The 13,125-nt window shown below is 33.4% G+C and overlaps 1 protein-coding gene across 1 annotated transcript; it reads right to left on the reverse strand.

Annotated features, from left to right (window-relative positions):
- l(2)dtl (WD40 domain-containing protein denticleless) lies at positions 1-10,578 on the reverse strand. Its single transcript, XM_088241838.1, has 4 exons — positions 10,289-10,578; positions 9,854-10,050; positions 6,343-6,466; positions 1-2,302 (listed from the first exon to the last, which is right to left on the reverse strand). Exons 1-4 carry the CDS (start codon positions 10,329-10,331, stop codon positions 669-671), a joined length of 1,998 nt encoding a protein of 665 aa, XP_088097964.1. The 5' UTR covers positions 10,332-10,578; the 3' UTR covers positions 1-668.
- Positions 10,579-13,125: the final 2,547 nt, after the last annotated feature.

A 13,125-nucleotide genomic window follows, 5' to 3' on the forward strand; every position in this document is an offset into this window, starting at 1 on the left:
GAGATATCACTTTATTTATTCACATTTACTTTCTGAACATACATCTGCATTAAAATAATAATAAACATTGTTAAAACATTCACTTTTCTTATTATTCTGGATATACATTATCACCCAGAAACATGTCTACAAATAAAAATTGTGCACATTTTTTTCTTATATACACCTGCAGATAAGGGGTACGGTTTCATACAAAATTATGTCCATAGATTTTTTTTAATAAGTGAAATAATAATACAGCTTCTAATTTAATTTTAATAGTAATATCCTTTAAAATCAAGATTAAATTAATAAATATAACTACATTACATGTTAAATTTACTACAAGCGCATTCACATCTCACAGCTTTTTTATATTTCTATAATAAATAAGAATATTATGGAGTTGAGAGAGTAAAATGTTTCTATTCTAATTAAAATACGAGAGTTTGGACTTAAATTTAAATCAAGTCCTGTTTGTATACCTTCTAAACTACACACATATGTAGGAAACTGCAAGAATTTCTGCACTTAATAGAGAATTGAACCTCCGGTTCAAACTTATCGAATATCACTGAGCCTTACATTACAATCAATCACTAAGGGTTAAATATATAAATAGTTTTATCATTCATATCACTTTGGATTCACCAGGTAGGTTTTTAGAAATGCAGGGTAAAACTGGGTTTTTAATTATTTTTTTCTGTACTTTTAGAAAAATAATTCATAAGTGTAGTATTTACTTTACACCTCACAGGTGTCTTGTTGAGATCGCTGGTTTTAGTAACAGAGTTCCTTCTCTGTGGAACAGGAACACTCTGTGGACTACTGCTATTGGGAGAGTTAGCAGGCTTTACGTTCTTCTCGATGCTCAATCTAGTAAGCCAGTCAATATTCTTACAAATCTTTTTAGGCGGAGACATTAATCCGAGGTGAGGAGCATCACCATTCAGCACATAATTAGGAAAGTCAAAGGTGGAAAGACAACGGAGCGCTTTCCGCGGGCTCGGGGAAATTATTAGTTTCTTAGGAGACTTGGTTGGTGTTCTCATAACGGTGTATTTAGTAATGCTGTAAGATGTTCCAGGTCTCTCTTCGTCACTAAGTAGACCTGCGTCGAGCTTGATACAACCTTCTAACAAATCATTTGGACAATGCTTTTTAGATGTCGAAGCTCCTTCAAATGCATTCGCTTCTAATGCTTCCTCGACATTTAAATTGTTCGGTTTGTTTTCTGAATTCTCTTCTTTCACAGTGGGAAGAGTTCCATTTAACATGTCTATAAGACTTCTCTTAGAAGTCCTTTTCACTCCCAAAGATCCAGACCGAGGGCTAGTCATGGAGGATTGGAAAAAACATTTTTTTTTAGAAGATGTCACGAGCGGTTCTGAAGACTTCCTTTTTGCAGAATGAGGAGTCTGATCGAGCATCGGTCTAAGTTTTCCCGAACGGGGAAAGGATTTAGCGGATCCTCTCGATTCTTGCCTAGCGTCTGCGTCCGGCCATTCTTTCCCGATTCTCCATATCTTGTGTCGAGCGTCATCGCTGCAGGTCACTATTTTGATGTCTCCAGTCTGGCACCAGGAGGCGCAAGTTACCTCCGCAGAATGTCCCTCTAGTTGCACAATGGGTTCTGAATATTTTACATTCCAAATGTAAGCTTTTTCATCACTACTTCCACTAAGTAGATAGTTACCTTCGGGGCTTAAACTGGACTTAATGTAAAATGTACCATTTTCGTGTCCCACATATCTCTGTAGAGGTACCACATTATATGTGGTAACATTGAAAGAATAGATGACATTGTCCATGCAGTTTGCGAAGAGTACATAACGAGATTTATCAAAAATGAGATTTGTGTAGCCATTCTTAGAAGAACTTCCGCAGTAGGGTATAGATTGTTTAGGCAAAGGGTCCTTCTTATATACAGAATAATTCTTCCTGAGATCCCAAACCTTTATATTTCCATCCCCATCCGCACATGAAATGAGAGTGTCGTCGTTCTGGAAGATCAACCCGGTGATGCTGTTCGCTCGGGTACATTCCAGACTTCTAGAAGTTCTTTTAGAAGCGGATATGGGAGTCTTGGCAGTGATTGGATGACAGTTGAATATGGAGTTATCGGGTCTGGCTACAAAATCGATACTGAGATTGGCCCTAATGTCCCACAAAAGGACCTTCCCATCGCGAGCTCCCGTAGCAAACACAGAACAATCATCCGGTCGAAATGCGACAGTCTTCACAGACTTAGTATGGCCGTAAAATACCTGCGATTTGTTGACAGTACCTTCACCCACATCCCATAATCTCGCTGAATGGTCACCTGGAATAAATTTATCCCAATTAATTTACTAAAAAAATGTATGACAAATGGGAGAAGGTGTTAATTGCAAAAAATAATCATTTGTTTAGATTTTTTTTAAGGAAGAATCAGATATACGCGCATCAGCAAACGTTGCCTGCCTATAACGAATAATAAAAATCTTACTTAATGTAAGTTACTATATATTATAGCAATTATGTAGTTTAAATGGTTTACACGTTTTTACTAGCTTGAACTAAAGTGATAATTAGTGATGAAGAAGCCGATAGTGGTTTGGCCAGATACCGGATATTTAGCAAGCCCCTAAGCCGGATAGCCGGATATCTAATGTCTCCTATAGCTAAAAACAAAACTTTTAACGAGCATAAAATAAAAAAGGGTTCAAATATTTTTATATTTTTAATGATCACTTATCGATCAACGAGTGCATATCAATATGGTTTATTAATTAAATAATTGTAATGGTTTTGGGTAGTTTTACCTTTTTCGCTTCATTTCTTTCACGAAAATATATTTTTAATAAAAAAAATATTTTGATAAACATTTTTTATTTGTGGGTTAAATTCTTTGTCTAGTTTTTATACTGAACATTTAGGTACGAATGTTATTATTTAAAAGAAAGTTTTTTTTTTATAATAAAGGTTACTTCTTGCTTTACTACCCTTTACCCAAACATGTTCGATATGAATAAACTAATATAATTGCGTTGATTTTATTAAATTTTCGAAGATTAATGAATATTAGGTATCCGGCAGGATGTTTTATCTGATTTCCGGCAAAATGTTCTATCCGGTATCTGGCAAGATGTTCTATCCGGTATCCGGCAGGATGTTCTATTCTATTAAAAGAAAAAAATAACACATTTATTTTTGTTGTACACGTACAGACATGTATTATGCACGATGAGGCACTGCTATCTCCCTATTTTTGTAGGTGAATAAATAAAAAGCTATTTGAGGTAAAATAAATTTTTTTTTTCTTCTTAAAACTACAATATAGGATATTTTATGTGATGTTGTTTTTATGCATTTATTTATTTTCAGTTCAAAAATGGTTAAAAATATCACAATTTATATATAATTCATCAAATATTTAAAAAAGGCATTAAACATCTTTCACCAATTATACGCGAACACCAATAATGAGGAACGTTAAATAAACAAAAATTTAATTTACTATGTATTTAATCCATACAATTTATTAAAATTAAGATTAATTTTAATAAAATTTCATTTAAAATACCGAGAAGAATAAATCTAGACAGGTACTTGGTCACTTTTTTTTTGGGCGTGCAACCCCATTTGTCTATGAAATTTAGTTTCTCGAGAAACGGAGGGGGTCTCGTGACGTTTTAATTCTATGGCTGTCTAGCGCAGGGTGGCGGTCGGGTGAACGGAACGTTCGACGCGGCCATTTTGGCCGAGTCTGCAAATGATAAACCTGGGAAATTCGGTAAGTGCTACATAGTAGCGTTGTTCTCAACCATTAAAGACTATTCTAGAGCCCAAATAATAATTACTTGCTATTATTATTATTATTATGGATAACTTGTATAGCTTTATTTTCGTAATAAAATACCTCAAGGGCGCTTTACATAGTGATTCTATTGTTAAATTAATTTAATTTAAGCTTTTAAATTTGTAATTTAATTAAATCAATTTATTTTTTTGTCACATGCAACGGATTTATTCAAATAATTTAGAGAACAAGTGAGTTTTTTCCGAAACATCACTTCACTTTCACAGCCTCGCACCTCTGCTGGGAGAGCATTCCATGCCATAGGGCCTGCGACTGCAAATGCGCGTTCACTAAATTTAGTGCGCTGTTTGCGTAGAGGTATAATAACTTTTCCTCTCACCGTAGACGTAGCTGATCTAAGCGTAAGACGCCTGTCAGCTAGTTCATCTGGAATGCATAGTCCCCTTAGATATTCTGGGGCAGAGTTGTGCAGTGACTTATACATAAGCCAACAGAGTTTGTATTCGACCCTCTGTAGAAAACGTAGCCAGTGTAGTTCCCAAAGTACAAGGAGTATTAAACAAGGTCCCTTTTATCTGTATATATATAATTAGTAATATAACCTAATATGTTCTTACTGACCATGTGCAAAGCTAACATTGTCGAACCGCTACAGAATTGAGTATCTGAAAGCATTTTTAGACCATGTCACAGGGCAACAATAAGATCAAGGCAGGGACACGATTTTCATCTGTTCAGCTTTTTGACTTTTTTTCGGAAGCAGTAGTACCAAGAGGAACTGATGATGTAGAGGATAGCAGTTCATCTCCATATTGCTTTCTGATGAAAGCTTCGGTTTTGCGTTTCTAAGGAAATGATATTTCACAACCAACAAGTTGTACCATTCTTCACAGCGTGGATTTTTAGGAGTAATCCAGTTTCATCACGGTTCCAATGCAGATTGAAATAATACATTTTTGTACTTTTAGTATTCATAAAACATACTGGTTTTGTCGCATTTCATTTTGAGATAATATATTTTTGTACTTCTGATATTCATAAAGCAATAAGCTTTATATATTGTTCCTACATTGTAACGCCTCATTAGGAAGCATATATTTACATGCATTTTTTATTTATTGTTCCTACCGTGTGTTATCTAAGTAGAGAACGTATTATAGCTTTACAATTTTGATATATCGTTACCATATTTTTTGTCTCATTCGGAGTTTATATTTTAAGAATATTATAATAAACAAATGTGTAGTTAGAAAATGTGTTTTATTCGAGGATTCATGTGGTGCATAGGGCACGTGGGATGGAGGGGATTTGCTTTGGCAAAAGGTTTTAATGGTCTCATGCTTTACTTGACTCATCTGGTCGGTGGATGGGAAAGTTCAAGTGGGTGCTTCGCCCCCGGAACTTCTTCATCACAATACCTAGATGTTATTTATACAATTTAACTAAAATATTAATAATTTATAAACAGTCCCGTAATAATAAGTTTTTTTAGCTATAACAATAATTATAGTAAAAATAATGAAAACAATTAATAATTAATTTAATTTAAAGTAGTTTAATTTTATAATTTATTAAAATTTTCTTTAGTTGTATTTTATTTAAATTGTTATAGTGTTTTATAAAGAAATGTATCTACCATTGTTAAATGGACTTTATAAAAATAATACATTTTGAAAAGAACATTACACAAGTGAACATAGTTATGCAGAAAGCAGCCAGCCATATAAAAATGAAACTAAGATAATAGCACCTTTGTAAAACGAATAATCAAATCTATGCAACAGTTGGAATGTATTAGACTTGGACAAATGATGATACATTGGTTTTTTTATATTACAAACAAGAATCTAATTATGTATTTGACCAGTTTTAATGATTTTTAAAGTACCATAAGATTTTTCTAGTGCTGTGGGTGTTTTCTGCAAACTGCGTAATCGAAACCATTTTCAGAATGTGATTAATACAGTTTTTTTGTATGGAAACGGTCTGGCTGTTTTTAACAGAACATAGAATTGGCCTTACTGCACCTGATAATATCAATATTTCATTTTATCATAATTGTGGACTGGCTGCTTTCTGCATAACTAAGTTCAAGTGGTGCCCGTCATTGCCTTAACACTCCTGCAAGAGAGCTCTGAAGCGTCGCACAACTCTCTGGAGTATTTCTTGGGGTATATGCTGAATTTCCATGCTGATTTGTTCTGAAAATTTTTGTGCGATGACCATTCGTTACGGATGAAAACCCAGGTCTTAATGGAGAATTCTTCGTACAGAGGGTTGAGACGATGGCAAAACTGAGCGTCTGACTGCATCAACGTTCTCAAGTGTTAAGACCATTCGGGGGCAGATTTTGGCAATCGTACGCTTCTAGGGCTAAAGTGCACTGTTTTTACATCATGCTTGAAACCAACAGTACTGACACAAAAACTTCTAAGCAGCACATATCGACGCCATCCTTATCCTGCTACGACCAATCCTCATGTCTCACAAGACATAAAACTAGGGAGACAGATATTCCGCATCCTGTATATTCGTATGAAATATTTGAATACTATGTTTACCTGAAACAGTGACAAATTTCATTTCCCTCGGCATCCATGCAAGGTCAAACACAGCATTCTCGTGACATTGGAATCCTTCCAGGGCCGGATGGTCTCCGCTGCCTTTATTCACAATTAAAGTGTTCTGAAAATGCATCAATAATTGTTAAATTCACTGACAGATATTACATTAGTGTGATCTAAAGCAGGTATTTATTTTATGTATTCTAAATAAAATACAACAGAGAAATGAAATATAATGCAACAGAGAGGGAAAACATTTTCGGGAAGAGAATATGGAAGTCTAGGCATTTACAGGGCTTATGACCTGTCATTGGCGGGTTTAAGTGACAACTTTATGCACTGTGCGACATTCACCACTCTGCTTATGTTTAAACATAGCTCTCTATTGCAATAAATTTAGATCTTAATAACTCCCTAAGAAGGAAATCCAGCCTGCCTAAACATTTGAGCACAGTCAAAATATTGTACATTCATATTATTGATCATCATCAGTATACCAATTACCAAGTTGATTAAATGGACAAACACAAACTTACTTACACTTAATGAAAATAAAAATGCAATATTATCCATTTTTAATCTAGAAAAAAACGACATAAAATATATGCTCACATAAATAATGAACGACTAACTGAAATTGAACATGTTAAATACTTAGGACTAACAATAGATGGACAATTGACATGGAAAACTCATATCAGCAATTTAATTAGCTAAGTGGCGACATTATCTAGTCTTTTTTAAAAATCAAAAATTTTGTTCCAAAAACGGAAAAAATTCTAATGTATGAAGCCTATGTAAAAACTAAAATATGTTATATGCAACTACTATGGGGAACAGGATATCAAAATGACGTAAACAGACTACAAAGACAACAAAATAAAATATTAAAGTTAGTATATGACCTTCCCTATCTAAAAGCAACTAGAGAACTTTTTAAACAAACTAAGCAATTAAATATAACTGAACCTTTTCAATTAGAATCATTAAAATTTATTCATAAATTAGCCACTGATGTAATTGTAGATGAAGAACTTAAACTTGTAAAAAATAAGGAACCTCAGCCCTACGGGAAATTGGAGACAAAAAATGTTTTCTTGCGCGTGGTAAAAATTAGAGCATCAAATTGTACGGTAAAATTTCTTAAAAATTTACAAAAATAATAATAATAAATATTTTAATAAAAACACACTAATTTGAATGGTTCATATGAATAATCTAATGATATGAAAGCTTTGAAGGTCATTGTAAGCGAACCAATCGGAAGAACTGTCATAGAACAACCTCTGAGGTCACACGCGGAGTTATTTCAGATATACAAAACTTTAAAAAATCATAGCCCTGATAATATGATATATAAAAATAAAAAATTTGGCTTAGTTTAATATTCTATTAACAAATAAAAAAATAAAAAAAAGATCGTGAACTTCCTCATTGTAGTAAACATAGACATATCAGAAAAACGAGAATATCGGAAAAATATCATACACAACTTTCTTAAACAAGACAAGGACAGTCGAGACTAATAAACCAGGGACTGAAATTATACAATAAACTACCAGACAAAATTAAACAAAATACTCAGACAAACTTTTCAAAAGATGTAAAAAATATTATTATGAACAGAGTATGAATAAAAAATGTATACAGTGGTGCCTCACACAACGAACTTAATTCGTTCCAGAAGCAAGTTCGTTATGCGAAAAGTTCGTTATGTGAAACGCGTTTTCCCATAACAATACATGTTAAAAAAAATAATTCGTTCTGTAGCATAAAATATGGTAAGATGACATAAAAAAAAGATAAATTTTTTGTTATTATTTTTATTTAGATACATCTAAAAACATAATGAAAAAAACACACATTTTTTAATTTTAAGAAATAATCGAATCTTGCACATCTTCATCCATTTTCCGCTTTTTGGCCGATGGTGCAGTGAAAAACCTGTCCAAAGTCGTTTGTTTCTCTCTTTTCTTCAACATCTGCCGGAAATAACGGACAAGAGTATCGGAGTACAGGTCGTTGATCCTGTTTGCTTCAGCGGAATCCGGATAGTGGGCATTGGTAAACTCCTGAACTGCTTTCCATTTGACCAGGATGTTCTGGATGTCAGCAGTTGGAATTGGTTGATTGTTTGATTGTTGCTCCTCGTTATCAGATGACGCTTCCCTTTGAGCATTGTCCTGTTGTTGGGCCAGAAGTGTTTGGAGCTCTTCAGTTGTCAGCTCTTCTTTGTGTTCCTCAATAAGCTCCTCTACATCCTCTTCCTCTACCTCTAATTCCAACCTTTGGGCCACTGTGATGATGTCCTTCACCACTTCTGTGTCATCAACTACTGCTTCTTCCTGAATCCACGAAGGCACAAGCATCTTCGTTGTAATGATGAACGATTGCTGCGACACGTGCGTAAGTTAAGCGTACTGCTCAGTGACTAACGACTGCCTGCGCGGAAGGATGCAATAAATCGGCAGTGATCGTGTGAAGTGGGCGACTTCGTTGTGTGAAGCGAAGTTCGTTGTGTGAAGCGAAGTTCGTTGTATGAATCGTTAAATGAACGAAAAGGAAGTTCGTTGTGTGCAGCGTTCGCTGTGCGAGGCGTTCGTTATGCGAGGCACCACTGTATATTATTTTTGTAAAATGAATGTAATAATCCGTAACGGTAAATAAATTTTCAATTGAAAAAAAAATAAAAAATTGCAGTATTTAACTTGATACTAACAACTACATCAAGAAACAGACCATTTAAATATATTACGTGGATTGTTAACATCAAGAAACATACCATTTAAATATATTATGTGGATTGTTAACATTGTGGTAAAATATAAATTGTATACTAAAAAAACTGAATTATGTAAACCAGTAATGAGTTATTGTCCTGTTAATAAAATTTGTACGGAATGTTGAAATTAGAAACAGGCTCAGAAACCTCTGGTAACACTGTCATAAAGCGGAGGTGATATGGCTGGCTGGGCCATAACTGAAATTCCCCGAAAGCTTTAGACCACGGCTGACAGTTTGTAGGCAGTTCACGTATGAACTGCGAGATGCGGAGCCAACTTGGAAGGACACACTGGAGTTGGCTGCCGACAAGAGACCTGCAGACTTCATGGATAGCACATCGTGGGCTCAATACTACAAATAGACATCTAAAAATCACTAGTTTTTTAGATAATGGCAATATTTTAATTGCCTATTTACATATAACTTCAACAAGAATAGTATTTAATAGTTCCTAATATTGTTATTACGCATTGTTATGATCGCCATTATCTAACACAAGTGATTTTGAGATGTCTAATTATAGTATTGAGCCTGTGATATGCTTTACCTAAAGAGCGGACATGGATTGAGTGGGTTATCTTTTTTTATACAATAAAATAATTATTGTAAAACTAATTTGAAGTCAGTTGTCCTGACGATAGGTCGGTTGAACTTAAACCGGTTGACATAATTTAAAAATTCATTAGTGTAAACGTGTATATTAATCATATTTTCAAATATTTACTTGTATGGCAACGCCTCCGTCTTCATTGGCAATGGCGACAAAATGCTCAAATCCTTGAGTCTCGGCAAACCTGCATGCAAATATTGGTGGTTCGGGATTGAAGTCAGGACCAGACAAACACGGAGCTATTCCATGATAAGCATCATGCCATGATACTACCAAGCGTTGAAGTACATTGTCATAATACCTCGGATTGGCTGTCGAAAAAACATTTAAAATAAAAATACACGATTTTAAGAGTTAAAAATCTGGAGAAAAATATCAACATATAACATGTGTCAATTAAAAGAACCGACAGGTACATAGCTTTGATATTATTTTTGGATATGGTCATTTTACTGTTTTTAGCTAATGCATATTATAAATAATTTCGCTTCGATTTTCAGAAAAGGAAGTAAAAATTACCGTTTTGTATATTAATATTGATATACTCACATAATCCTATTTCCCTTTCAATTAAAGATTGTACGTCGCTCATCTTGAGATAAATTTGAAAATTATTTACATCTCAGCAATAAAAGTAAATGTGAGAATAGATAAACATAAAATTTGCCTATTTTTACATTGCAAACCGTAATTGTCGCATGCACACATAAATAACTATATAATTAATCACAAATATGCGAAAAGCCGAAAATAACCTAAACACAACTGGCGATTAACGTCATAAATAAAAATTTAGCGCGGGATTATTCCATGTTTATGTTCAATGGACACAGACAAGCGGGTAGACTATGAATAGGGATGTAACAATACCGAATACCGATGTAACCACTTATTTTTTAAAAGGTAGAATCAATACCTACCAGATCGTAAAATTCTATTTCCACTGATAGTTTATAAGTTTGTTTATGGTCATACAACGCGAAGTCAGGGGGGTACTGAAATGGAGATTTTGTTTTGTTTTTTTAAATCTAACTTTTACTAGAAACTAAAAATTTCCTTTTATAACGCAGAGTCTTCATAAATTGAGTACAGTTATTTGCTTGAACACACTTGAAAAAAAATTAGTTTCCAAAAGTTTTGTTTACAAAAAAAACAAATCTAAAAAAAGATGTCTACCATAATATTAAACAGTTTTTAATCCATATTTTAGTATTTTTTAGATCACTGGAGCCGAGCGGCCCTTGCTAGTAACTTTAGTACCTAACTAGAATAGCTACCTGGAAATGTATAAGCAAAGTACTGCCTCCTCAATAAAGACTCGTATTTGTCACGTTTGGGGGTTGCCTTTGCCATACCGAGGCTTTCAGAATTAGGTATTTCAAAAATGAACTATTTTTTCTTGAAAATATTGTAAGCAGCATGGTCCACACTTTAATATGGTCGGGAAACTGAATATGGAGGCCTTGTACGTGGCGGAAGAGACATGTACACGATAAGTCGGCTTACTTATACATGTTATTAGCCAAGCGGTGTAGACCACGTGCACTACATAGGTCTATAAATAGAGTACATGGCCCATTAACAAATCAGTTCACCTCTACTACTCATGTTTGATTTCCACTCTTCAGATTGTGCGTGTAGTTCACCGGTTTCTGCTGATTTGCAACTAGCGGAAGGGGCGTCCTGGCGACCATAGTTGACCCACTAACTCAACGTCACCTACATTGTGATTTATATATCTTTCCAGATCTATTCAAATAAATATCAAGATCCGTGCTGTATGCCAGACTGTGGTAAGCATTATTACAAAATTATGAAAGGGGTGATGGGTTGGTTTGGACATAAATTTAAAAGTCAGAGTATTGTGGCAACCTCCGTGGTGTTATGGCTAAGATATTTGATCCACACACGGAAGGTTCCGAGAAATTAAATGTGATTTTTCTCAAGCCTGAATATTATTCACCACTATAATTGGGCTTCCAGGTCGGTTGTTGCGTTAAAAAAATATTTTAAAAATATCGGCCTATGGGGATTAAGCGTGCCAGTTTGATGGTGTTAGTAAATTTATTTACTCCAACAAAGAAATCTAATGATTTCTCATAGAAAGAAAAATGACCTTTTTTGCAAGAAAAAAAAATCTTTTGCAGATATTCCTAGGGTATCAGACCCTCAAGATTACACTGGTTTAATGAACATTTCATCAATTTGAATTAATACTGACTAATTCAGCATAAGAGTATGACTTGTGGATTCAGTTTTAGTCAGTATCTGGTTATGTTTATGACTTTTTTTTACTGTTAGAAAGTGGAAAATATTGATACAATGACATTTGATCGTGAAATAAGCCTATCAAATAAATAATACGGTGTCTATTGAAATATTTAAAGAAGTATTTTGTGATGATTTAAGTCTGCATTAAAACAAAATCTTGTTTTCAAATGTTTTTAATTTTATATAATATAATTATTTTTTAATGTAGATATAAATGTACAAAATGCGAGATCCTTATTACCAATAACACACACTGAATACCTGTTATTTAAAATAATAACATTAAAACGTCACCTCAAAATGGAATTGCAGTCAGCACAATATTTATATATATTATACTTTTGTAAGTCGAAAACGATTGTATTTATTCTGATAGTGAGTTGATCACAACAAATTTCTTTTAAAATATTATTTTGCTCGGTTTTGCAATGTCATAATATGAATATTTTTTATTATAGTCCTTAAATGTTAGATGATCAAAATGACAGTTTTCAGAAAAAGTGACGACATAACTTTGTAGTAACGTCAAAGGAGTTATTTATATTGACTCACGAAAAATCATTTGTATCTGGCGTGTTAATTTATTTTTTAATACAATGCTTGAAACATAAATCAACATTTATATGTAAATCAGCTTTAAAATTAAAAAAAAAACTAAAATAAACCTAATTTTTAACGACGTTTTTACAAAGTTACATCATTTTGCAAAAACGTTAGAGATGGACAAATTGATCGAATAAAAAAATAATTCATTTGATGTTGTTCATGAAAAAAGTATAAATGTCTTATTTTTTGGTGAATAATTGTGTTAAACACACTATAATAGGCTTGTTTTTGCGTTTTCTTATTTCAATTTTCGGAAACAGTTTCATGATTGCATGAAATAACTGATAAAATCGATTTGATCAGTAATCAGTAATTTCTCATCACTAATGAAATGAGTTTGACAGCTGTCATTCTAATCAAGCTATTTTTTAAGGACTATCGACTAGACATTTATATTGTATGTTTATTGCTTAAATCAAAACTATTTAAAATATTTAAAAAAAAAACATTTAAAGTAATTTCAGTAAGAACTTTTGTCTAGTTTAAAATACTTTTAAATATAGTGAACC

Source organism: Micrasema longulum, unplaced genomic scaffold, assembly GCF_059751315.1.
Source record: "Micrasema longulum isolate JH-2025_06_02 unplaced genomic scaffold, ASM5975131v1 h1tg003100l, whole genome shotgun sequence".
Classification (NCBI taxonomy): domain Eukaryota; kingdom Metazoa; phylum Arthropoda; class Insecta; order Trichoptera; family Brachycentridae; genus Micrasema; species Micrasema longulum.